We start from the raw sequence: 23608 nt of genomic DNA, 5'->3' as shown, positions 1-23608 counted from the left end.
CATGTCCAAGTCAAATCAATGTTATCTGTGTGCAATGCGAAACAACAGAAAACCAGTATGTATCAGCACCAGGGCCATATCTACATAATTTAGACTGTTACCTAATTAGTTTGAGGTTTTACGAAGATCAATTTCCCACTTTACAGTCAATGGTTGACTTGTGCCTCTATACGAAGATGGCGAATCAAGAATTGTCAAAGTGGCTTTGTGGATGTTGTGCATTTAAGTGCATATGACAATGAGATGATTTGAACACTGAGCTAAAACGAACAAGCCATGAATATGGTACTTTAAATGTTTAGTTTGTCAGTTGATAATACTAAACACAAGTACAGCACATGAAAAACAGAACAAGTAAACCAGAGTTGTGTGTCCTTGTGTATAAGAGGATTCAGAGTAAGTCGTTCTCGCCTGTCATAAATTGTTGTGAGTAGGAGCATCATCTAATGGACAAGTGTGGGGTGAGCAGTGAGTCATACCACTCTGTTCACAAGACCCCCATTTTCTGTCAGATCCTGTGCGTGTGTGAAAGAGAGAAATAGAGAAAAACAGAGAAACTGAGACAACCGACAAGTAAGAAATATGCATGTCTTCAGCATAGTTAAGTAGGCATAGGTGGTAGTATAGATATGTGTGTGTGTGTGTGTGTGTGGTGAAGAGAACAGTAGGTTTGTTGAGCAGCTCTCTGCAGGACAAAAGCGTCTCTTTGAGACACGTCTATAGCTGATTATGCAGACTGCAGACGGCATTAACAGCATAGCTCACATTTTATACATGCTACACACTCAAGGATTTATTCATACTGTAGCTGAATGTGTTCTAGTTTACACTGACTGCCACTATACAAAACACAGCCTTTGTATATTTAGGCAGTGTATATTCTACGTGCAATTTAATCCAAACATATGCATGTCCTGTCTAATAGTTTGCTGTTCCCTATATGGGGTTTTACTGGAAAATACAAACTTCTCATATTTTAGGATGAACTTAATAAATACATTTTCCATTTAACGACATGGGTGAAAGTTTTCTTGAGACCCCTCAACCAAAAAGGGATTTTTTGTTTAATACAATGTGTGATTTACAGGGTTTTATAAGGCCTGAAGAGATTATGTCATAGATATTATATGTACAAATCAAACTAAATTTGTAAAAAAAAAAGTGTGTGTGGCAGAATTTTTGTCTACTTTTCTTACCCCTTTAAATGCCTGCTGACTGTTCAGACCTACAGGGGAACTCTTCACTTGACATGAAAAATGTTACCAAACCCCAATGTCAAAACAAGGATTGGACACAATAAAACATGGATATCAGTGGCTACTATTCAAAATTACAAACATGAGGCAGTTTTTACTTAAAATGTAGCACACAGCTTCATAAAACAGTAACATAGCCAAAATGTCAAACTGCCTCAAAAACATCATCATCATCAACATGTTACACACTCATTTGACAAAACACAAGACAACAAATATAAGACCAACACTTACAGCATTTAAATAATTATGAAAGACAAATGACAACAGACATAACATGAAATGTACCAGACTCAATATTATTACTAAATTAAAACAAATTCTTTTGTGCATAGCATATGTCTAGTTTGGTTTATGATTCATGTGCTAAAATTCATTCAAGTTACCCAAGTTATTTAAAATGTAGACGTGTGCTCTGAAACTCCTCCTGGATTCATTTACATCTGATTCAGATGGCGTGCGAATCACTGCCGACTGGATGCATTCAAAAATAACCAGGTTAGTGTGTGGTGTGTGTGTGTGTGTGTGTGAGAGAGAGAGAGGGAGAGAGAGAGGGAGAGAGAGATAGATAGAGAGAGAGAGACTTGCATACTAAAAGGAGGCAAGTCAGTGTCAGTATGACGAACTGTTGCTAAGCAGTGGTGGTTGCTAGGTGGTGGAAGGGGGAGGGGAGACAGGTTTGCAGTCAGTGATGGAATCTGAGGACTTACCCCTGTTCGTGTTGTGTGTGTGCACGTGTGTGTTCCCTTAGATTTATCTGGTTTAGACAATGATACTGCAGTGTGTGAGGCAGGAAAAACCTTATTTCTCCCTTACAAAGATTGCACTTTCTGAGGTATTTCAATTTCTTCTCACAACAAGCACCGTCATAAAAATAGAAATGAAAAAGGAAGTTGTATCTCAACTCAACCTTGAAGCTGTGTCTGATGTATAAGACGAGTTATTGCGATTAAATGAGCCAAAAAACGTAATGTTTCATGATCTTTTGGAGCTGTAGCTAATGTATAACTCATTAAAAAACTGACAAAAAAAGCTGTCTAGCAGTGTCAGATTCAACAATGGACGTATGAGTCATTTTTTTTTTGTCTTCTGGTGCAGATTCATCAAAGGGGGCTGCAGAAACACACAGAGTGAAACCAGCACACTCCTCGGCTTTCCCCAGGACGATTACTGTATTATACGCAGCGGGGGAAAGCCTCACAGTTTGATGGCTTCCCTCTCAGTGCGCTCTGATATGCTCTGGTGTTTCCTGCGGTTTTTTTTAAAAAATCTTTAAAAAAACCAAAAAAACCAAATCATCATCAGGTGCATGACAAAAAATAAAGTGCATCCCTAGCTGGTGTTGCTCTCGTCAGATCTGGTCTGATCCAGTTGGGTGAAAGACATGGTGGGGGGGTTGGTGGGGCGAGACACAGGCAGCCATTTGTAGTCGAGGTCCTGTGATGGAGGGTCCAGACACCAGTCGTAGTTCTTTAACAGGTACATGCATGCTTCCTGCCAGCAAAATACACACACAGACAAACACAAACAACCCTCTTTTAAAATGGTGTTGTGAATTGTGTTTTCAGTAGCCCTGCTGCATTGATAAAAACAAAACTTACTTTCTGCCTGGTTGATGATATTTTCAGTTGAGAGCAGTTGGGGGCGTATGTGACAATTGCATCATTTTACAGCAGAGCAAAAACAAAATGTTAAACTAAAAGGCACTTGGCAGAACAAGAGTCTGAATAGGTTTCCAACTTGCAAAGCTACAGCCTCCATAATGTCTGCTTGTATGCATGTATTTGGAAATGGCAACGCAACACCTTTTAGCAGCCAAGCTGAAATGGAACATTGGCTCCTTTGGTAGCTGGTGGTAATGACGCATATTATGAACAAGTCTTAGTTTTATACAAAACAAATGATGATAGATAATAACCAATTCCCACTTGAGGCACAGAAACTCTTGTTTTTTAAAGATATAAATATCTTTGTTTATTTCTCTATCTAGAAGACCTCACTGTATGAAATCTCACTTTGTACCAAGACGTCACTAATTAACGCTCCATCTTCAGCCTGTTTTTATGTAAAAGCTGAACTATGGCACCACAAGACAGGGAAAAAAAAACAATCTATTCCATTTCAGTCAGCATACTAACTGCACTCACTGCTTCATGGCTTGTGATATCATAGACAGTGTGCACCATTGGCTGATACTCAGCCACTGGGCCGACCAATCACATCCAGTAGCAGCCAGCCGCCCCGCCTCCCTCCACTTTATGAATGAAGATTTTCCTGATGGAGGGGGAGGAGCAGGAGCAGGATGAATGAATGGGGAAGGAGGAAGGAAGGAAAGAAGTGAGGGAACGGAGGAAGGATGATGATGGTGGGGGTGGGGAGAGAAGACGAATGGGGGAAGGATGAAGCGGGGAGGCGATGAGTCACATCTCTGACCCAGAGCCTTGCGGTCTACTTTTTCCTCTGGTCACGCCCTCCTCTGTGTGTGTGTGTGTGTGTGTGTGTGCATGGTGGCATGTGCAAGTGGTCAGCCTGCTCAGAGCCAATCAGACACACTTAAAAACAGCCAAATGATGTGGTCATGTAGCTATTACAGAGCAGGCTACAGGGAGGGATGAGCTTTAATGTGTAAATCATCAGTGCAAAAGAGACCATAACAAGGTGATGGTCGTGTGTATTCTTCTCTAACATTACTGGGTCAGTCAGTGCACATGCTGCTCAGAGTGGCATAGATGTACTACTACAAAGATAAGGAGAAGGGGCGGGGTCGACCTCTGTATGTGAAATTCATTGACTTACTGTTTCTCCAGTGACTGATGGTGGTCAGTCAGTGTGAAATTAAACATTAATCATGACCTGTATGTGGAATGTGACAAGGAACTAGGTTGGATTAGATGACAATATAATGGTTGAGATTTGAAAATGTAATTTAATGAAGAATAACATTTAATAACAGTAAATCTAATCAAAATGATTTAGACAACCACAAATGGCATTATGTTAGAATAAAAGTGAGTGTCATGAAATCAAAAATAAGGATATACATTAAATCAAACATTCAAATGTGACCAAATTCAATTTAAATTCTGAATTGAATTGAATTTAAAATCTTCAGAGAGTTCGCTGAGATCTGTTGAAATCTGCTTGTGTTGTAAAAACCAGTAACTGCAACCCAAGGATAGATTTGACGTAAACATAATATTTTTTCAGACACATTTAAAATACAACTACAGGGTTTCAGTACAGTCACTTGGAAAATTACAAAAAAAAAAAATTGTTATTATGACTAATACCAGAATGCACTTGCAGTGTTGGCACAGATGATTTGGTACTCTTCCTGGAACCTCGTGGTATTTATTCATTATTTATAAAAAAATGTATTTCGGTCGTTTTGGAGAACGACACATCAGAGGGTGAACAAATACAGTACAGCAGTGTTTTGTGACTCATTTACACTTGAGTTTTATATCTAATATATTAGTGTTAATATATCACATAGTGTGTAACTACTGTAGTAAAAGTATGTGTATCAATTTGCTGTAATTGCAGCACAGCATGGGTTAATAAATGTCATTAAAATGACAGCGTTCCTACTGTCGACAGTCTATAATGGAAATAATATGTCTTTTAAAAGTGAAGATGACTACCCATTGTCCACTTGGAGAGCAACAGTATGAGAGCAATGTTGTGCCCACATTATTCCATTCATGCCACTTGCTGTAGCAATAAAAAAAACAAGCAGCCTCTGGTTATCTGGAATAAATAATCCAGTTTTGAATAATGAGATATGATTGTGCCGTTGAACAATGAGAGCTGAATGAAGAGAGGGCAGATCATTAAACCACTGTGAACATTTCACCTATGCTCCATTCAAGCAGGCCTAACATTTACAGTGAGTCATGGGTACGTGTGTGTATGTGTGTGTGTGTGTCTGTGTGTGTCTGCGTAGAGAACTGAGTCATCCCTCACTCATGCATTTTGGATAGCTTGCAGTAACACCCCCATCCATATTACGTGTGCATGTGTTGATGTTTGTGCTGTTTAATAATCTGGGAGGAAAAAACATATATACAGTATGCTGTCTACGTGAGCCACCACAGTAGGTTAAACAGTTAGTTAACGGTCTGACTCAACGGATGTGGACTGCTGAGATAAGCCTCTTATTGGCTGACTGGTGCAATCTGCTTCCTTCCTGCTGCTCACTTGGCTGGGTTTTCTTCTCATGTTCATTGACAAATAACAGCAATAAGCTGTTGACGTGCCGTGAATGGCATGAATGAATGAAGTCATCAAAATGAGACTGTGTAGCCCACTCGCGCAACGTGATATGGAACTATATTTTCTTTTGTACATGAGTGTGTGTTAGACTGCAGAAATCAATCTTGATATTTAAATAAGTTAGACAACATATGAGCACACACAACCAATATGTTGTGCCCTCTTTTTTATTGTAATGTTGCAGCAAGATGTAAGCTAAAAGTGTATCTCATCATCTCATCTCATATCTTCTTGAAAACTGATTTGTTAAACACCTCTCATTAAAAGCAATTGCCCATTTTGGCAACTATTACTTTGTAAAGTGGACCACCAGAGCCAAAAGTCATCCTTTTGAGGGATTGCACTGAAAATGCTCACCTGACAACAGTTAAGGTATACTAGCTTACTGTCTTAAACTACGTAGCTAACAAAAAGCTACTGAAGGCTAGGGCCGAGCTTCAAACTAACTAGGATTCCTGAGATTACTCTTCATGTGAAAAATGTGGTATAGCTGCTTTGTTGTAATGTTTTCCCACATTGTGGATGCTAACTAGTAGAGTAGTAGCTGAGTCTTACTTTTAGTTTGATTTATATACATTCACATCCTGTCAACCACAGCCAAATGTGTTAATATGTTTTATATTACACAACACTTGAATTCAAGAGCAATGTCATTACTGTTGTTTTCACCAACTCATGGAGTTGACTTGGCTTAGTTATCGAGCTAAAGCTGATAAAAGCTGCTAGCCACTGTCGTTATTTCAAGCCGCCTGCTGGAAACGAGAAACCTTTCTTTCTTTCTTATAACAATTTTTTTGAGAGATCACTCTGCCTCCTTTATGATTGTAAACTGTGGTAGGATTTAGCAGACAGTGAATCAAGAAAAGATTTGACTGTTTTGGTTGGAAGAGAATATTTAATTCATTTTATCAGATTTCTTTAATCCTAACAAAGTTTGGATGTGTAAATTAGTGGGAATCCTTAAAACCCAGATCCATAGACAGTTAAAACTGTGGGGATTCACCGGCCCATAGTGGTTATTTTCAAGTTGGTGTCACCCCTGAACTCCCCAGTTACAAGGCTCCCAACACCTACTACAGACTCACACACTCTTGTCCTCCAGGGGAACATCCCTACATGGGAAATAAATCCCTCATCTTCCTGTTGTTACACCTGTACCACACCTGTCTTGTTCTGTCTTGTTCCATATAGGTTGTGTGTGTGTGTGTGTGCGTCATGTCTCCTGAGTAGCTTGTATGTGCAATGGTGGCTATGGTGAATGCTGCCGTGGGGAAGGACAGGTGGTTTACAGCACAGGACAACCTGTACCTACACTCTCCACCTGATATCTCTAATAAACTCTCTCTCACACACACCCTCTCTCTCATACAGTACACACACCCACACACACACACACACACACACACACACACACACACTCACATGCCCAAGCATTTCATCATTCCCATGAGCAGTGCTCTATTTACTGAATGATTGGGGGATGGTTCATCTCTCCCTCTCTCTGGTTTCTCTTGCGTTTCATTCAGTGTCCAAAACTCTCATCAATATCATCAATAGTTACACCAGTGTTGTGCCTTAATCCAGTACCTGGCCCTCTACAAATTAAGGTTTTCCCACAAGCCTCTGTTTCAAAACATTTACAAATGCAACACAAAACTGTAAAGAGCTTTTTGTAGAATCATTATGTGTGTTTGTGCGTGATATGGAGTCACCTTGAGGAAGACGTCGGTAAGTTTAGATCCAATGCAGTTTCTGGATCCACTGCCGAAGGAACACAGAAAGTGCTCCTGGCCTGCATTCCTGCACAGAAAAAAACAAGAGCACAGTAATCAGGAATATGACATACTGTACTGTAGCTACATTTTAAATTGATCTGACACGTGTTTTTGCCTATAAATCAGAGTGTTCAGTATTGTCTTGTAAAGAACTGGATTCCATTCATAGCTGTTCGTTAAACAGAATAATGAGCGCTTCATGAAAAACTCAAAGGAGGCATTGTCGTGCACAGGAAGATCATCAGATGTGACATCATATTAAAATCAGATGATGGTGACATGTTGGTCAACATGGTCTCTCAGCCAATCACAACCAACCAGCCACACAGGTTCATAAGTCACATCATTTATAAATGTATAAAGACATGATTGAATCTTTCACTGGTGAAACTGTGCTCTGTTTAAGATGATAAATCTGTCTGTTTTCTGAGATTTTGTGCACATATCCTCAATATTCTTATACCCTCAAATATATTTCCAAGGATTTTTTTCATTTGAAAGCTTTTTAACTAAATTGACAGCACACATTAGAGATTACAGGTGTCAGCGAAAGAATTTAAAGGAGTAAACAAACAAATGTTATGTTTACATAGTATATCTCATTAAATCTACAGTGTATCCTTGAGGTTATTGAACATGTGGAGTATATTTCCATTGAAAATCCTATCGTCTTCTAGCTCGGAACAGTGTAGAACCAGTGGTGAAAAAATATGTACCATAACAGTTCGGTACCTTTAAGATTCAAATTAGATTATCTGACCTTTGACCTCTCTGTGGTATGTCAGCCAATTTGATGACAGGTTTTTTGTTTGGGATCAAGCGAGAATCACCTGACCTCCAGAGAGGAATGAACGAGCCTGAAGATGCACAGCAGCAACAGGAACAGGAGAATCAGCTACTTGACACGTTGTAACCCCCCTGGTGTAACTCCTCTCAAAATATATTTAAAATAAAGAGATGCTGGTTGGTTCCAGTCGGCAGGTTTGTCAACAGCCTGCTGATGCAGGCCATCTCTTCCCTCTCACCACTAATGCATCCTGTCTTCCTGAAACCTGAGCTCTGATTAAAGGCAAACAGGAAGCATTAGTGATGTGTATAGTCTAGCTCAGTGTGTGTGAGAGGGTTTGTGTGTGTGTGTGTGAGAGAGAGAGTTAGAGAGGGAGAATATTAGTGTTCCCTGCAGCATCTATCTAATGGTTTAATGTACTATTAGTGCCCATCCTGAAACAGTAAGACGTATAGCGCACAATCCTGAGACACACACAGAGGAAGTCTCACCAACGTAAGGTTATATTAAATATGCTGAGTGGACAGGAAGTGAATCAGAGAATATAATCTATTGTACAGTACAATTATTTTTTCTTATATAAAGTGTAATGAGAGAGTAGTGTGAAAGACTGAACTCTGAGGATAAGAGTCCAACAAACTATTAGTTTGAACAGAGGGGATTCAAAAGTGTAGCCATACCATAGTACATTTTCCAGGTTGTTGAATAGCAGAAATTGTTTCATTTTAAACACCAGGGCCAGGTTTTTTTTGTCTGCATAAAATAAAGGCTTCCATACAGCACCCATATTAGACAATCATATAAGGAGAAATGAGGCAGAGAAGACAAACCACATTCTGTGTAGCAAGCAGACTTGAAGGTAACACAGCAACAAGTTATTTTGAATACATATAAACAGTCCATTAGCTTTATTTTTTTTTTTATCTCAGATTTGTTCAGGAATTCAAATAGGTCTAGCAATGTATCAATTAAAAGCTGATTTACATGGTTATAGAAATAATGGACCAATAAGAAAGAGCCTAAAAGTTTAGATTAAGAATCATCTTTCTAATTAGTTAGCTATGGACCTATATTCGGCCAACATACTGAAGTAACAAATTAATGTTCATAGATACTGATAGCCCAACCTCTGTGTCAGCTGAATATGATCAGTCACTTGCCACAGTCAACTACTGCATGACTACACTTAATTACAGTGTGCTTCATTTCTTCTTAACAATAAACTAAGCATCTATTTCTTGTTAATAAATCCTGCCTTTAGCTTTTGCCTCTTATTGTCTCCCTCACTCTGCAGTGAGGGTCTTCTGGTTATTCATGTAGATCTCAGCAGCAAAACTGACTTTGTTTTAAAAGGGTAAATAAAACTGCAGTTTAATTTAATCAAACCAGCCCTACATGATAACACAAAGCAAGACAAACAAACCTGAAATGATCTTGACTTGTGTCATTTTGAATCATTTATGCTGTGGTTGATTTATTGAAACATAAAAGGCCAATTGAATGTCTATTTCAAATAAAAACACACACACACATGTCTGTGTTTTCTGTAGAACGGGACGCTTCCTGTTGTTAGACTTATCTAAAACTAGCAGCAACACAGCCCACTGCAGTAGCTCTGATTTTTATCTGTTTGGCAGCATTTCCGATTCATTTACCTATGGCCAGAGCCTGTGTGGGCGTTTGGCTGATAGGATGTTAACTTGCTAGCTCTACTGTTTGCTTCCAACTGGAAAAGCTCTCTCTCTCTCACACACACACACACAGACACAGACACAGACACACACATATGCACAAGCTGAGGATATATACTGGCAAACGGATGGCGGACAATACAATACACGACTATCGCGCGGGAACATTCACGCACAAACAGACGAAGAGGTTAAACTGTAGTTATTGTAGGAAGGCTTGTTATGTAACAGGACCGCAGTCATTAAATTAAACAGCCAGGTGGTGAGGAGAGGGAGCCAGGCAACCATCAAGGCTGAGAGGAAATAGCCTCCACGAAGACTGACAGATGGAGAGGCAGAGAAAGAAGCAGGTAGGGGGAAGGAGAAACAGACCGGAAGATAAATGTAAAAGGAGATCAAGCAAACACACATAAAGAGAACCAAAGATAAACTAATTTATTCATCCTGTGGGAAATATACAGTTTGAGAAGCAGCTAAGAGAAACCTAAACAGTTTACACACTCTACTGTAAAACTGAATCCCATACAGTTACCTAATTTCAAACCCATTGGTTCCTTCAGAAGCCATTAAAAATGTGTCACAGAATTTATTTATTATTTTATTATTTTTTTAAGGCCAAATGATTTCAACAACAGTAGGCTACTGCAGTTTTTAGCACATATGATTTATTTATGGCAGCAGGATGGTTTACCTGAGATTGATTCAAAGTACCCAGTGCAGCAGTGTGGCTCATTTTTGATAGTATTGGACAACAATGGGTGGAGACATACTTGACAGTGTTAATTACATTTGGTGACTTTAAGAAAAATGAGAATGACATATCCTTTAATGCTCACAACAATCCTCATATGCTTGAGTGTGTCTGACCTTGGCTGAGCTACAGACAGAATTTCAGACACATCCAGTGCACTCCACGTTTTCTTATCAAGCTATCCGTCGAATTTCTATTTCTATTTCTACATCACATTGTCTCAAGGAAAATCTCCTCTGACTCATCCCTTAACCCCAATCCTGCAGAGAGGGATGCGCAGACACACAGACACACACACACAAATTGCAGGGGGAATCCCCATTGGTAAAAATGAGTGTGAGGTGGCGAGTTACCATGGCAGCAGCTACCTGTCTGTTCATTCATAGATTTCTTTTGTGCTCTGTTGCTTTTCGACACACACCAGTAAATAAAAAAAACAAACATCAATTGCCAATATAAAATTGTGTTCTGCACAAGTAGATCATCAAAGTATTTGATGAACTGATATTTCTTTTTAGTTTAATTTATTTTAGGTTTTGTAAATATTGAGTATCCACCTCTATCTTGACCTCTCAGTGATAACTATAAGGATAACTATGTGGAATAGCAATGTTTCTTGTAAATCATTGCAGGCAGTGACTTCAAATATTTCCTTTAGATAAGATAAGAATGTAAACCCATTAAGTCACCCGAAGGGATGTTATTGCAGCAGGAAATATATAACTACATAAAAAATTATAAACTGATATTTACAGCTAAACACTCACATCAAGAAAAAAAACATTGACTGTCTACATAAATAAATACTATCCTGACCTTGAATAATGGCTTTGTCATGAAACAGTACAAAGAAGACACTGTTGTGTGATCACGTTTGGGGGGAAAAGAAATGGGTACAAAAGAGAAACTGAAATTGCTTAACGGTTTTAAAATGGTGGTTATATTTATCTGATTAGAGGGAAACCCCAAACTGAATTTCCTGTTTTTGCTCTGAGAGCAGCACACATGTGCAGAAAGAAGAAAAAAAGAAAAGAAAAGATATGATCCTCTCTGACTCATTTTTCTGCGTCCCATCCACTCTGCACAGCATCTTTCTCCCCCACCCTACATACACACACACAGAATTGGTAAAGATGGTGTCAGGTGACCGGTTTCCATGGCAGCAGCTACCTACATACATACATTCATAGATTTTTCCCCCCTCTGCTCTGTCTTCTGAATGAATGAGCATGAATGAGAATAAACTGGTGAATGGGGGAAATGGATGAACAGAAGAAAAACGGAGTGATTCAGTGAAGGAGCCAGGGGCGAGAGAGAGAGAGAGAGAGAGAGAGAGAGAGAGAGAGAGAGAGAGAGAGAGAGAGAGAGAGAGAGAGAGATGTGAGTGGAGGACACTGACCCACAAGTTTGTCTTCAACTGTCTCTGTGCATCACTAGAGTGATCAGGTCAGATTTGAGCGCTCAGGCGTTTATCTATGTGCACTGGTTGCTATGGTAATGATGTAGGCGTTGTATCTACAGCATGATTTTCCAATACAGAGTCATAAAAGCAAACTGCAGTCTAGACAAGGCAGATTACCAGGCTGCTATAATAAAGAGGAATTAATATGAAAGAATAAATCTTTATTTTATACATGCCTGCCTCTTTTGCTGCATTAAAAACCTATTTATTCAAGGATAAATACAAGGACGTCAAACTAATGTAAACAACACACACACACCAGAACATTTATTTCACTTACTACGGCAAAGTTTAAGACAGAAAATGAAGAAAAGCATTGATTTTTGAGAAGTCTATGTATTACTGGCATTGACATCCAGCCAAACACATAAATAAAAGTTTATCCACCACCATTTCTTCATCCTCCCTCCTTTTTTCTTCTTCAGAAATTTACTGTAATGAACATTCATGGGAAATTCAGAATTTCTCTTTTTTTTTCATTCTGGTTTTCCTGATGCATTTCATCAAACTTTAATGTGTCACCGCACAGAAAGCCCTCCCCCTCTCTGTCTGTGCATGTGTGTATGTGCTTGTATGTCAGTGTGTGACACCTCAGTAAACCACAGTGGTCTGGCATATAAGGTGTCACAGGTTCACTTCTGAGGAACAGTAAATGAAAACCACGGCCATCAGTGTGGAAAGTTCAGTGCTTTACAGAAGCTATTTAGTACTAACATCATGATGTCCTATTTTATAAACACTTTCCCACGAGCGGTGGGTCACATGTTTGAACTCTGAAGTCCTATTGAAAAGAAGTTGAACCCCTCACATACGCACACAAAACAATCATAATTTATTGAATGTCATTGTGGTCTATAATTTCTACCCCTGTGAATGTAGGTGTAAATCTGGTGTAAATGGGCTCTTTGCCTCTGATGGGTTTTCTTCTTGTTGTTTGATTGTTGATTATACAAAAAGGTAGATAGTCTGCAAAATGCCAATCAGCAGTGAACGGTTAATCAAAAGTGGATGGTGCAATAATGGTGCAAATGAACATGTCAGAGGTCAACAATGTTTGACTCAGTATGAAAAATTCATACATTAATCGATCAGAGAAATTCCATAAATAAATACATTTGACTCAATATTTTAAATGCTTTATGATTAAGGCCTTTTCAGCCACAATGTATGAAACTTAGACAGCTAAAGTCTGAAGGTATCAATGTAGTGGTGATGCAGTCATTCATTTAAACCAGTTCAGATTAATGAAAAGGACAAAAAAATAACAGCTTGTTAGCACCCACAGTCCATGGTTAGCACCAAGTTAATCAATTTCGCGTAAATGATGTAGGGTGACAAGGTCATGTCCTCCAGAAATATGGCTACAACTATAGTTTTAAATGCTGTCAGATCAAAGGTAATTATTTTTAGGTGAAGATCTAAACCATTTTACCATACGTGTTCTCTGGCTGGCTGGATTTTCCGTTTGGGCTGTCATACAAACATGGCGGCGCAAGATGGCAACACTCTCTAAAGCAAGACCCTTGCTATATGTATATATAAAAGAAGAATTACAAGGCTACGAAAACCAAACAGATTTTATTTTATAGAGATTATACACTTATACAAATATATTCATGGGTAGTATAGTCAGATTTTGTCAATAAACCTTGGCAATTATTACATACTGAACCTTTAACATTGGCACTTTGGGTGTGTGCTGCTTTCATGTGCTACTTATTTAATTTAATCTTCACCTTAACCTAACTTCCGTGCTATTATGAGATACTTTAGTCTATTATCTGAAACAAGACCTAAACTTAATAAGGTAAAAGAGCGGCTCTAACATCCTTACCTTCCGCTCCACCTCTCTGGTAGGAAGCTGTCTGGCTGCTGGAACACCTCCGGGTCACGGTGGACGGCGTGGCTGATATAGATCGCTCCATAACCCTTTGGAACATGAAACCCTGCAAGGGTAGAGTCCTAGACCGCACACGGAAAAACACATTATGATACTGACATGAAAGGAAAGTAACATGATCATTTTTCATGATTAATCTCTTAAATTCTTCATTGGCAGCTCTTTGTTTTTCCATGCGGTATGAGCCGTCCTTAATGGATTTTTGGGACTTTGAAGCATTGATCTGAATAATACTTGAATAGCTTTCAAAATACTACAGTATATGATTCAATGTTAAAATTTAAATCTGTAAAAAGTTTCATGAACCTCAACGAATTAAAAGCAGGCTGTATCAGTTTAAAGGGATAGTTTAACATTTTGGCAAATTGGCCCATTGCCATAATCCCTATAGTCTTCCGTAGTGTAGCGTAGCTCTGAGCAGCTCACGGCTCGGCTCGGCCATTCTAAAAATAGCTTGCACCGACAATTAAAGGTAACGAACCTACTCCTATGACTATAGGGATTATGACAATGGGCCAATTTGCCAAAATGTTGAACTATCCCTTTAAGAGTCACCATGATGAATTGTGTGTATGGCTATGCCTTTTGAGTGGATGAACACGCTGGTCGCTGGGCTCAACTTGACCTTCATGGTCAATTTTCAAAACGGAAAATCATGCAAAGGCCTCAGTGAATGCTGCTTCATATCTTCATATCGCTGGTGTACTGTAGGAGGGGTTGAGCAGGAGTTTTACAATTGTAAAGCAGATTTAAGTAAGTAGAGGCATTGAGCAACAATTAAATGGCGGCATTGTGAGAACATGCTGTAAAACCACTTATAACCAAAATGAATAGCTGACACTTTAACTGTGATGTTTTTCTTCAATGAATACTAAAATTCCCCAAGCTGTTTTTTTTTTTTTTGGTTGCCACCTTGGGGCAAAAAGGCCACTTACCCAATTGTTAACCTTTTAATTCACCTTTTCACTACATCCATTAGTAGCTGCACTAATGGACTGCCAGAGAACATGATCACTGTTTCTCTTTCCTCTACCCTCTCGCTCATTTTTCTCTCTGCCTCTCTCTGCTGGAGTGGAAAATTTTATACAAATCTCCTTTCTCGGCATTCTCACCCAGAGATGTGAGTTCATTCTCTCTCTCTCTCTCTCTCTCTCTCTGAAACTCAAATACATTCAAGTTGCTGAAGCTATTGCATATCTTAGTTCCACCTGATGGAGCTTCGACTTTTTCCACCTGATTGTGAATACTAATAATCTCTCTCTTTCTTCCCCGCCTATCTGCACACATATACATCTCATTAACTCCTTTCAGTACAGATCCAGTGGCTCTTATCTCCTACTTAGTTGTATATAGAAAAGGTGATGACAGAGGAAGAACTGTAACAGTAGTCTTCAAAAGAGCTACTTTTCTACTTGGATCTAAACACTTTTCAACTAAAATAATAGTCTTATAGCTACTCAAAGCACGATTACATATTTCTGAGCACTCGTTTCTAATGACAGCCAAGCTATCTGCCTTTAAACGTGTTCAGTCGTGTTTGTCTCTCTGTTATTTAATCATGACCTTTACAGACTTTACAGCTTCACCTAATCCTAAACTTCTTTCTCCTCTAAAATTCCCCAAAACCCCACACGTCATGAACCCATGTCCCAGTGAGGCCGTCGGTAATCAGAGTGCACTGGTGCATTTACCAGAAGTGACAAATTACTTTCCACTCTGCTTCACAGTGTCACCAGCACCCGTTCCCCCAATGACCACCCCACACACACACACACACATAGCCTACACACACACACACACACACACACCAACACCACCACCACCACCGACCCCGTCCCCCAACCGCCCTTCCTTCCTCCTGCCGGAGCGGAGCCAATCAATCACAGAGACGGATCAATGCCTCTGATTGGGTGGTTGCATAAGCCTGTTTGATGAGGTCACAGTGATCAAAACCAGCTGGTGTGGGAGGAGGCAGAGATGCTGTGACCGTCCCACCCTCAAGGGTAAGTGGCCGGCCAATGAAGAGACAGGATTTCAACTAAATGTGTGATTCTACTGGTTGACAGCTCTGACATCATACAGGCATACGGAGTAAGGATAGTAGAGTATAACATACGTTAGTAGAGTATAACACATACGTTATACTCTACTAGAATATTTAACAAAACTTTATGGATGATAAGTTGCCAGTAAACAACAGTGACAGCTGCACCAACATGCAACATAAAAAGAACGTAATAGAATAACAAAAACTACCTTTAATAACCTCCTGATACAATGCAAAAGCCCTGAAGTAAAAAACAGTTGAATGCACCTCTCTAACATGTCTATAAATGTTTCATGTTGCCTTGGAAACCCACACACTGACAGTTCGACCTCTATTTAAACTGACATACAGGACTATTCATAATAGGACTAGCAACCACACAAAAAACAAAGAGGGTTAAACAGGACACTGACCGACACGAGCTGAAAATACAAAATGAAACGGGGCTAAATGTCTAAACTAATATTCACAGGTTTTGTTTACACTCACTATACTCAGGAGAGGGCATGCAACAGTGGAAGAGACGTTCATCTACAGTAATCTGTCGCCCTCTGGAGGAGAGGAGGGCAACGCACAGCACAACAAAATTTGATCTTGTCCGTGGGTCACTTGGTGAGGACTGCAGGAGTATAAATACATAAAGGTACAAAAACAGCCACCACTAATATTTCACAATGTACACAAACATAAGGCTTTCTGTACCATGATGCATATTAACATAGTGTTTTCTAAGGAGGGAGTAAAGTTACAACACTTCAACACATGTTGAAATTGCTTACCTCTCCTGCATCTCCATACAGTATACTAAATCCTGAATAAAATACATATTGAACTAGTATTGAAGTATATTTTTGTTAAGTTTCCTACAACTTAACAAAAATATACTTCAATATTAGGTGGGTTATACTTAGGTTTGCTCTTCTTGCTCTTTATGAAGCTTATAATGTAAATAACCAAATGATGGATATATTTTTCTACTTTTGTACCGATTGTTTTGATCTTCTACAAAATTGCATCTACTGCAGTAATACACTGACAGCTAGCAGACCATGCTAGCCCTTTTCTTCGCAGACCAATGCATGATTTTGAAAATCATGGATAATCACCAAATCTTAGTTATAATGACACTGGATCTCTCACATTCAAAAGACAGGATGATAAATGCTCAATTCTCATTCAGCACTATGTGAAAATCAACAGGATGGTTCCTACCTTCTCAGCTATTCTGCGTCCACCTATGAACGGAGGCCAGAGTCTCTGCACCTCCAGCAGCACCCTCTGCAGGTAATCTAAATCTTCTAATGCTCGTCGACGTGTCTCCTCCTGATCCCAGAAATAGGAGGTTTTCATTTAATTTAACAATTAAAACCAGCAGAAGATGTTATTTTTGCATAGAAAGAAAATAAATTATTGTATTAATCAAATAAATTTACTTATTATTTAGGATATTATCAGGATAGCTCATGAATGATGATTTTTGATGTTCATTTCAGTTCAGTGGAAAGCCTCAAATCAAATTGTTCAGTTGTATATTTTTGTTTTGTCTGATCAACATGTGCACTTTTATCTAAGTTTGTGTACCTGTTCGTTTCCACTGAGTGCCATTGTGAAGGAGGTGAGCAGCGATGCCAGAGCTTTGGGGATCAGAGCTGAGATGAACAGCAGGAGATGCTGGGAGGCACAACTGGAGTCAGGCAGTGGCAAAGACCTGAGAGTGCCTACAAAACTAGAGATGACCAGAGGGGGAGAGAATTTCATTTGTGAGAATGGTAATGCAGTAATGAAGTGTCTGTTTTTACTGCTTCTCTTCTCTGCTAATTGTTTTCCTTCATCTTTCTCTAACTTTTATTGTTCTAAAAGATCTGCAAAATGAGAAATGAGAGTCACTGTGTCTTTTACTACAACTTCATAATTCCACCTCAGAGTGTAGTTAAAATTCTGCTTATGTTTCATACAAAACTGAAAATAGGCTGAACATAGGTGCATGGAAAATTGTCTGATGACTGACCTTTGACCCTCATCTCCTCTCTCTCAGACTGTATTTGTCAATTTAGGGGTTTAAAGATTGGAAAATACACTGTACCCATATTTGACAGAACTTTACAGATTTTTTAGGGCAGAAGCAACATTATCCAGTGAGGAGACTTTCTAATCTGTGTGTGTGTGTATGCATGCGTGTGATGTGCAGGGGTGTCAAACTCATTTTAGTTCAGGGGCCTAATTTGATCTCAAGGGGGCTAGACCAGTAAAATGATCGCATATTAACCTGTAATTAACAAGAACTCCACATTTTTCCCTTTGTGCAAAGTACATTATTAAGATGTGTACAGTTTATGAACTATCCTTTTTACAAAAAATTATGAACAACCTGAAATTTCTATTTCAACTAGGGCTGGGCAATATGAACCAAAAGTAATATTGTGATATTTTTTTAACTGAATGGCAATATAGGATATATGTAGTGTTTCCATGATATAATTAAGAGTTTCCACCAATTAGCAGCCAGTAGTGGCTTAATATTTTTGTCAGAGGCAAACCCTTAAAAAGGCCTTCAGTTCTAGGTCAAAACCACATGAGGCAAATGACACACAGACAATTGTAGGTATTGGGCTGATATTAAATTGTATAGAAAAAATACATCTCCCTCTCTCCCTCTCACACACACAAACACACACACACCTGTCGCTGCGCTGTCCCTCTCCCCTCTCTCCCTCTCTATCTCTCTCTGTTCCTGTGCATGGATAACTACGGGTTATATTTGGCTTATCACCGGGCCGGTTCGGCCCCACCAACCCGACCGGACACACTGGTTCGGATCGAGAATTTGCACTAATGAGTCCGGCCACGTCGCGTCGGGGCTTCATCATTTGCAGGTCGGACCGCGTTGGGTTTTAATTTTCAGGCCCAGTGAGAACTCGAGCCGAGCTGGGCCAAGAGCAGGACTTTAGCGGTGAATGTCTGTGCCTGTCCTTACACTACGCAACGAGCCGCTGTTGTTGTGTTGTAGTCAATACGTGAGAGTCGGCGGCTCTGTGTCTCTGTTGTCTGCTGCAACTTTGTGAGGGAGGGAGGGGCGGGGGAAGAGAAGAAGTGGCGCTCACTCCTCTGTAAGGGCGGGGCGGGGGAGTGAGCCTCAGCAGACTGCTGAGAGAGGGCAGAGAGAAACGAAACTACATATTGACGGCTTAACATTTGATGAACATTTGTCCTGCGGACCGGCCCGCCAGACGGTCCGATCCGGCCCGCGGGCCGTACTTTGACACCCCTGCCATAGAGAGAGTCTCACCCCTGTGTGTCGTTCTCCAGTTTGTCTTTGATGATGTCCATCAGTTTGTCTCTGGCGTCCAGAGCCGTGGAGAAACCAGACGACCACAGTGGAACCCTAACGTTGACTGGAGCAGAGATCAGGCCTGGGAGGGGCACACGTTAACACACAAAGAAACAAAGTAAAAAACACAAGGAAAAAAAGGGATGTGGTTAAATTTTGCAATGCTGTGTCACAGCTTGCAGTGTCTTAATAAACACGTCTGCGAGAACAAGATTTTGAAAGCGAGTGCAGGGATCAGAGCTGCAGTTTGATAAAAGACAAATTCATCAACCATTTATAGAGCGGCTTGTTTGTACTCAACTGATAGCTGCACAGTGCCAACTCTGTATGCACACATTCATACTTGGTTGTGTAAGAATATGTGTGTGTAAGTAAATTTTATTGTGTGTGTGTGTGTGTGTGTGTGTGTGTGTGTGTGTGTGTGTGTGTGTGTGTGTCTGTCCTTACCATGCCAGTGCTGGGTGCAGAGCTGTGAGATTTCCTCAAACAGTTCGGGCTGCTCCTCTGCGTGTACGTTCAGGAAAAGGCCCAAGACCAGCTCGGTCCCCAGGCGCTTAAAGACAGAGTAGACACACTCTGGCTGCCTACTGTACATTCATAGATCAGTTGCATCAGTTACTTTCACGCATTACTTTAACTATGAAAATAATTAGTCAGTGATGTAAATGTTTAGTGACGTTAATGAAATGCTGCTGAAAAATCTCTCAAACTAGTAAAGCAGAGGTGAAATGGAAGCCCTTTCAGACAAGATACATACTATGTATAAAATAGTGAATGCTTTGGGTGCTGCAGGTTTATGTTAGTGGTACCTGAGAGAGAGGTCCTTCAGACAGCGCACACACACACTGCAGTGAGAAAGAAGCAGAGAAAAAACACTATTTGAAAATACGTCCCGGCAGCTGTAACATGAGCAACATTCACTTGTACAGAATCACCACATTAGACACAGTACAACAACTGTCCCTGGGGTAGACAGGGATTAATTCACTAGGGTTTGCTCAAGAAGAAGCCTTTGACATAGATGGACACACCACAACTGTTGCTGCAATAAAAGCCCTGCGGTTGCGTCACAAATGTCCTTGCAGGCATTTCTGGTGGACATTGGTGAAAGAGGCTGGACACAGTGAATGTCTGAATACAAAACCAGACTTAAAAAAAAAAAGTAGAATGACCTTTGAATTCCCATTTAGACTCGTGAAACTGTGAAGAATCACATCACTCTCCAGGTCAGGAATGCATTCATTTTCAACACTGTGTCAGACATTACTTATACATTTTAATATGGTGCAACACTATTTAAGTGCAATGATTTTCCTACCTGGTGATATAGTCACTCGATGACTCCAAACAACTTCCTGAAAACAGGCTGGTCAGTGACAGACGGAGAAGACACGCCTCCTCACCTGGAACAAACAGACACAGGTTCCTCATATTTACGGTAGCAGAGCAGCATTTAGGCACAGTTTTTACAGTTATAGTTCTGTATTACACAAGTGTCAGGTACAGTTAGTGGATGGTTATAGCTGAATGAATCACCCGTCAGTCTTTCTGTTACACTGTTTTTTTGCTTCCTTATTACACAATGGTTACTACAGACAGTTATTTATATTATTGATTAATGGGCTTTATGCACAGCTCCACTACTTCCTGAACTTCAGCCAGCTCCTTTATTTCCTGTCTTACATTATTGGACCAACTGATTAATCCAGGTGTGTCTGACCTCACAACAATGGTCAGGCGCACCCTTAATCAGTTGGTCCAATAATGTAAAACAGGAAATAAAGGAGCTGGCTGAAGGTCAGGAAGTAGTGGAGCTGTGCATTAAAGCCCATTAACCATTTGTTTTCTCATTCAATCTTTTTTTGTTTATCAAATATGAAAAACACCGATCTGAAGTCTCCACACTTTGAAATTACATCTTTTTATGTTTTGTTTTTCTGGTCCTGACCCTATATGACCTTCAATGACTTCAGTGAATATCAAGATTTCTGTCAACTAATCAAATAACCGCTGAAACTCTGATCTTGTCATATCTGAGCATCTGAGAGCCATCGTAGTGCTTTGTTGTGGTTGTGTGTGTGTGTGTGTGTGTGTGTGTGTGTGTGTGTGTGTGTGTGTGTGTTTACCGTTAGTGGTGACAATAGTGTCACCGTACATATTGGTCATCACATCAGTCGGGTCTTTCAGAAACACACTGGACTTCTCTGAAAGACACCACATAACATGATTACAAACAGTAGGCTATACAGTTTATACAGTGCATGGTTTGATTCTGTCAGCAGGTGTGTGTGTGTGCATGTGTGTGTGTGTGTGTGTGTATGTGTGTCCTAAAAACAAAGCAGGCGAGAGTGAGATATAATAGGTGTATATTCTATTATTAATAATAATTCATTCTGACATTATTGAAACTATTTTAAATTGTTTATTTATTTGTCATACAGTTGTTAATAATAGCTTTTGTAGCATTTCCAGTATTCAAGGGTGGCAGAATTTAATGAGACAACTAGCCTATAAAACTTCATCTGACTTACATTTCCCTCCTTCCCTTCTCCAGCACCATCACGAGTCTCTCCCATGACAGATCACACTAATCTCGGGGGGTTTTAGGCTACCCCTTATGGGAAATGTTCCCTTTGTCTCGGTTCCTGGGAAAACTTGACTCACTATCGCGAGATACAAGGAAGTCGAGTGTGCTGTCAGTGTAATGATGGTGGAACAGGTGGCACAGCAACATCCAGGAACGAAAGTTAACAACTCGACTTATTATCATACAATATTACCGTAGTCAGTGCATTAAATGATCTGTTGAATTTTGTTCCACAATGTAGCCTACTACGTTAAAACAAAGGGTGAAATATTGACAATAGATTAAAAAATGCATTTGTGATTAAATCCAGTAATTTTACGCAGAGAATAGCCGAGCATTACAGACAGCATTAGGTTACATTACTTAGACAGCACAGCCTCACCACACAGCAGCTCTCTCATCGCCTGCACGGAGCAGATGAAGGTGGTCGGTCTGTTCAGCAGGCGGCACTGAAACACTCTGCTCCCGTGTTTCTCGACCCGCTCCCGGTAGAAACTCACCGGGTCCCGGTAAAACTCCAGCGACTTATCCCCGAGCACCGACACACCTGCATTTCCTGGTAGCTTAGACATTCAGTTAGCCTCCAAGGTTTGGGACGCGGTTTCACCGGGTTTGACTAGGTGGTATAAAAAAAAAAGGACTGGTAGTGTTTTCTGAGGCAACCGAGGCTCTAAACTTTCTTCAGACCGAGTCCCGGGCCACTCCACATTCCGCTGTCTTCGACTGGTAATCAGGTTAATCCGCGAGACCGTGCAGGTGCGACCTGTGTGGCAGATTAATGCTATCTCATTGTTGTCACTGTTTTCTCTGAGGTTACCCGAAGGAACCAGCTGCACCGGAGAGGCGTTCAAGTGCCGTCCGGATTTTTGGGCTTCCTGTTACTATCACTTCTCTGCTGCTACTTCACTACTTGAGAACATTTTGAAGTCATGGGAACAACTGCAGTCAATGTAAGAGTGGCATTTTTAAACATCAGCTTTTCTCTTGTGAAGAAAAACACCTATCATTAAAAACAAATCACCAACATTTTCAGGTCTAGATGCAATTTATGTATTATCAGATCTTTGTTTAGGTAGCCTAATACAATTTGTGACATTTTGACAATTTTCGAAATCTGCTACGACAGATGCTGCCCGGTCGCTGACTCACTGATTAATCCAGGTGTGTCTTGTGAGGTCAGACACACCTGGATTAATCAGTTTGTCCAATAATGTAAAACAGGAAATAAATCAGGAAGTGGAGCTGTGCATTAAGACAAATATCTGTCATCTACAAATGATCCACGCAGATTTTTGATTCATCAAAAATTGAGCCTACAGTGCATGAAAATGTTTGACTGTAAACATATACCATCCAATTCTTGCTAAATACATTTTCAATATGCTCTCATGGGAACAACTGCAGTCAATCTAAGAGTGGCATTTTCTCTTATGATGCAAAACACTTCATCGTTAAAAACAATTCACCAACATTTCCATGCTGTCGAGATGCAATTTATGTATTATCAGATTTTTGTTTGGATAACTGTATTTGTGACATTTTGACAACTGCTGCCTGACCGGTGACTCCCTGTGTTTATTTGAGAAGTCACACACCAGGACTCACTTCCAGACAATTAGCTCAGTGAGTTAGGAGCTGGTTGTTGGTGGGTGATGATGATGACATATCCAAATGCCAGATGTTGTCAACTAGTACAAGACAATAGTCCTGATGTCATCTGTCCAACGCAGAAGTTTGGTTGAAATCGGG

General features: G+C 40.1%; 1 protein-coding gene across 2 annotated transcripts; it reads right to left on the bottom strand.

Annotated features, from left to right (window-relative positions):
• Positions 1 to 2548: 2548 nt before the first annotated feature.
• Positions 2549 to 22668, bottom strand: LOC146977379 (uncharacterized). 2 transcript variants are annotated; one of them, XM_085793559.1, is made up of 11 exons: positions 22242 to 22668; positions 21399 to 21476; positions 20591 to 20675; positions 20082 to 20117; positions 19720 to 19859; positions 19231 to 19354; positions 17526 to 17670; positions 17157 to 17267; positions 13832 to 13959; positions 7244 to 7331; positions 2549 to 2750 (listed from the first exon to the last, which is right to left on the bottom strand). In XM_085793559.1, exons 1-11 carry the CDS (start codon positions 22429 to 22431, stop codon positions 2589 to 2591), a joined length of 1287 nt encoding a protein of 428 aa, XP_085649685.1. In that variant the 5' UTR covers positions 22432 to 22668; the 3' UTR covers positions 2549 to 2588. The 2 variants fall into 2 exon arrangements, with proteins under 2 accessions (XP_085649685.1, XP_085649686.1); XM_085793560.1 differs by having other exon boundaries at positions 19720 to 19856.
• Positions 22669 to 23608: the final 940 nt, after the last annotated feature.

Source organism: Trachurus japonicus, chromosome 12, assembly GCF_045865225.1.
Source record: "Trachurus japonicus isolate A0001 chromosome 12, Traja_1.0".
NCBI lineage: Eukaryota > Metazoa > Chordata > Actinopteri > Carangiformes > Carangidae > Trachurus > Trachurus japonicus.
The sequence above is the reverse complement of the archived record's forward strand: the minus strand, read 5'-3'. Positions and strand labels throughout refer to the sequence as shown.

Coding starts and splice junctions, on each gene's coding strand:
- LOC146977379 (XM_085793559.1), bottom strand. CDS start 22,431: ATGTCTAAGCTACCAGGAAATGCAGGTGTGTCGGTGCTCGGGGATAAG. Junction 19,355..19,719: donor CTGCACCCAGCACTGGCATG/GTAAGGACAGAC, acceptor TGCCCCTCCCAG/GCCTGATCTCTGCTCCAGTC. Junction 17,671..19,230: donor CTGGAGAACGACACACAGGG/GTGAGACTCTCT, acceptor GGTCATCTCTAG/TTTTGTAGGCACTCTCAGGT.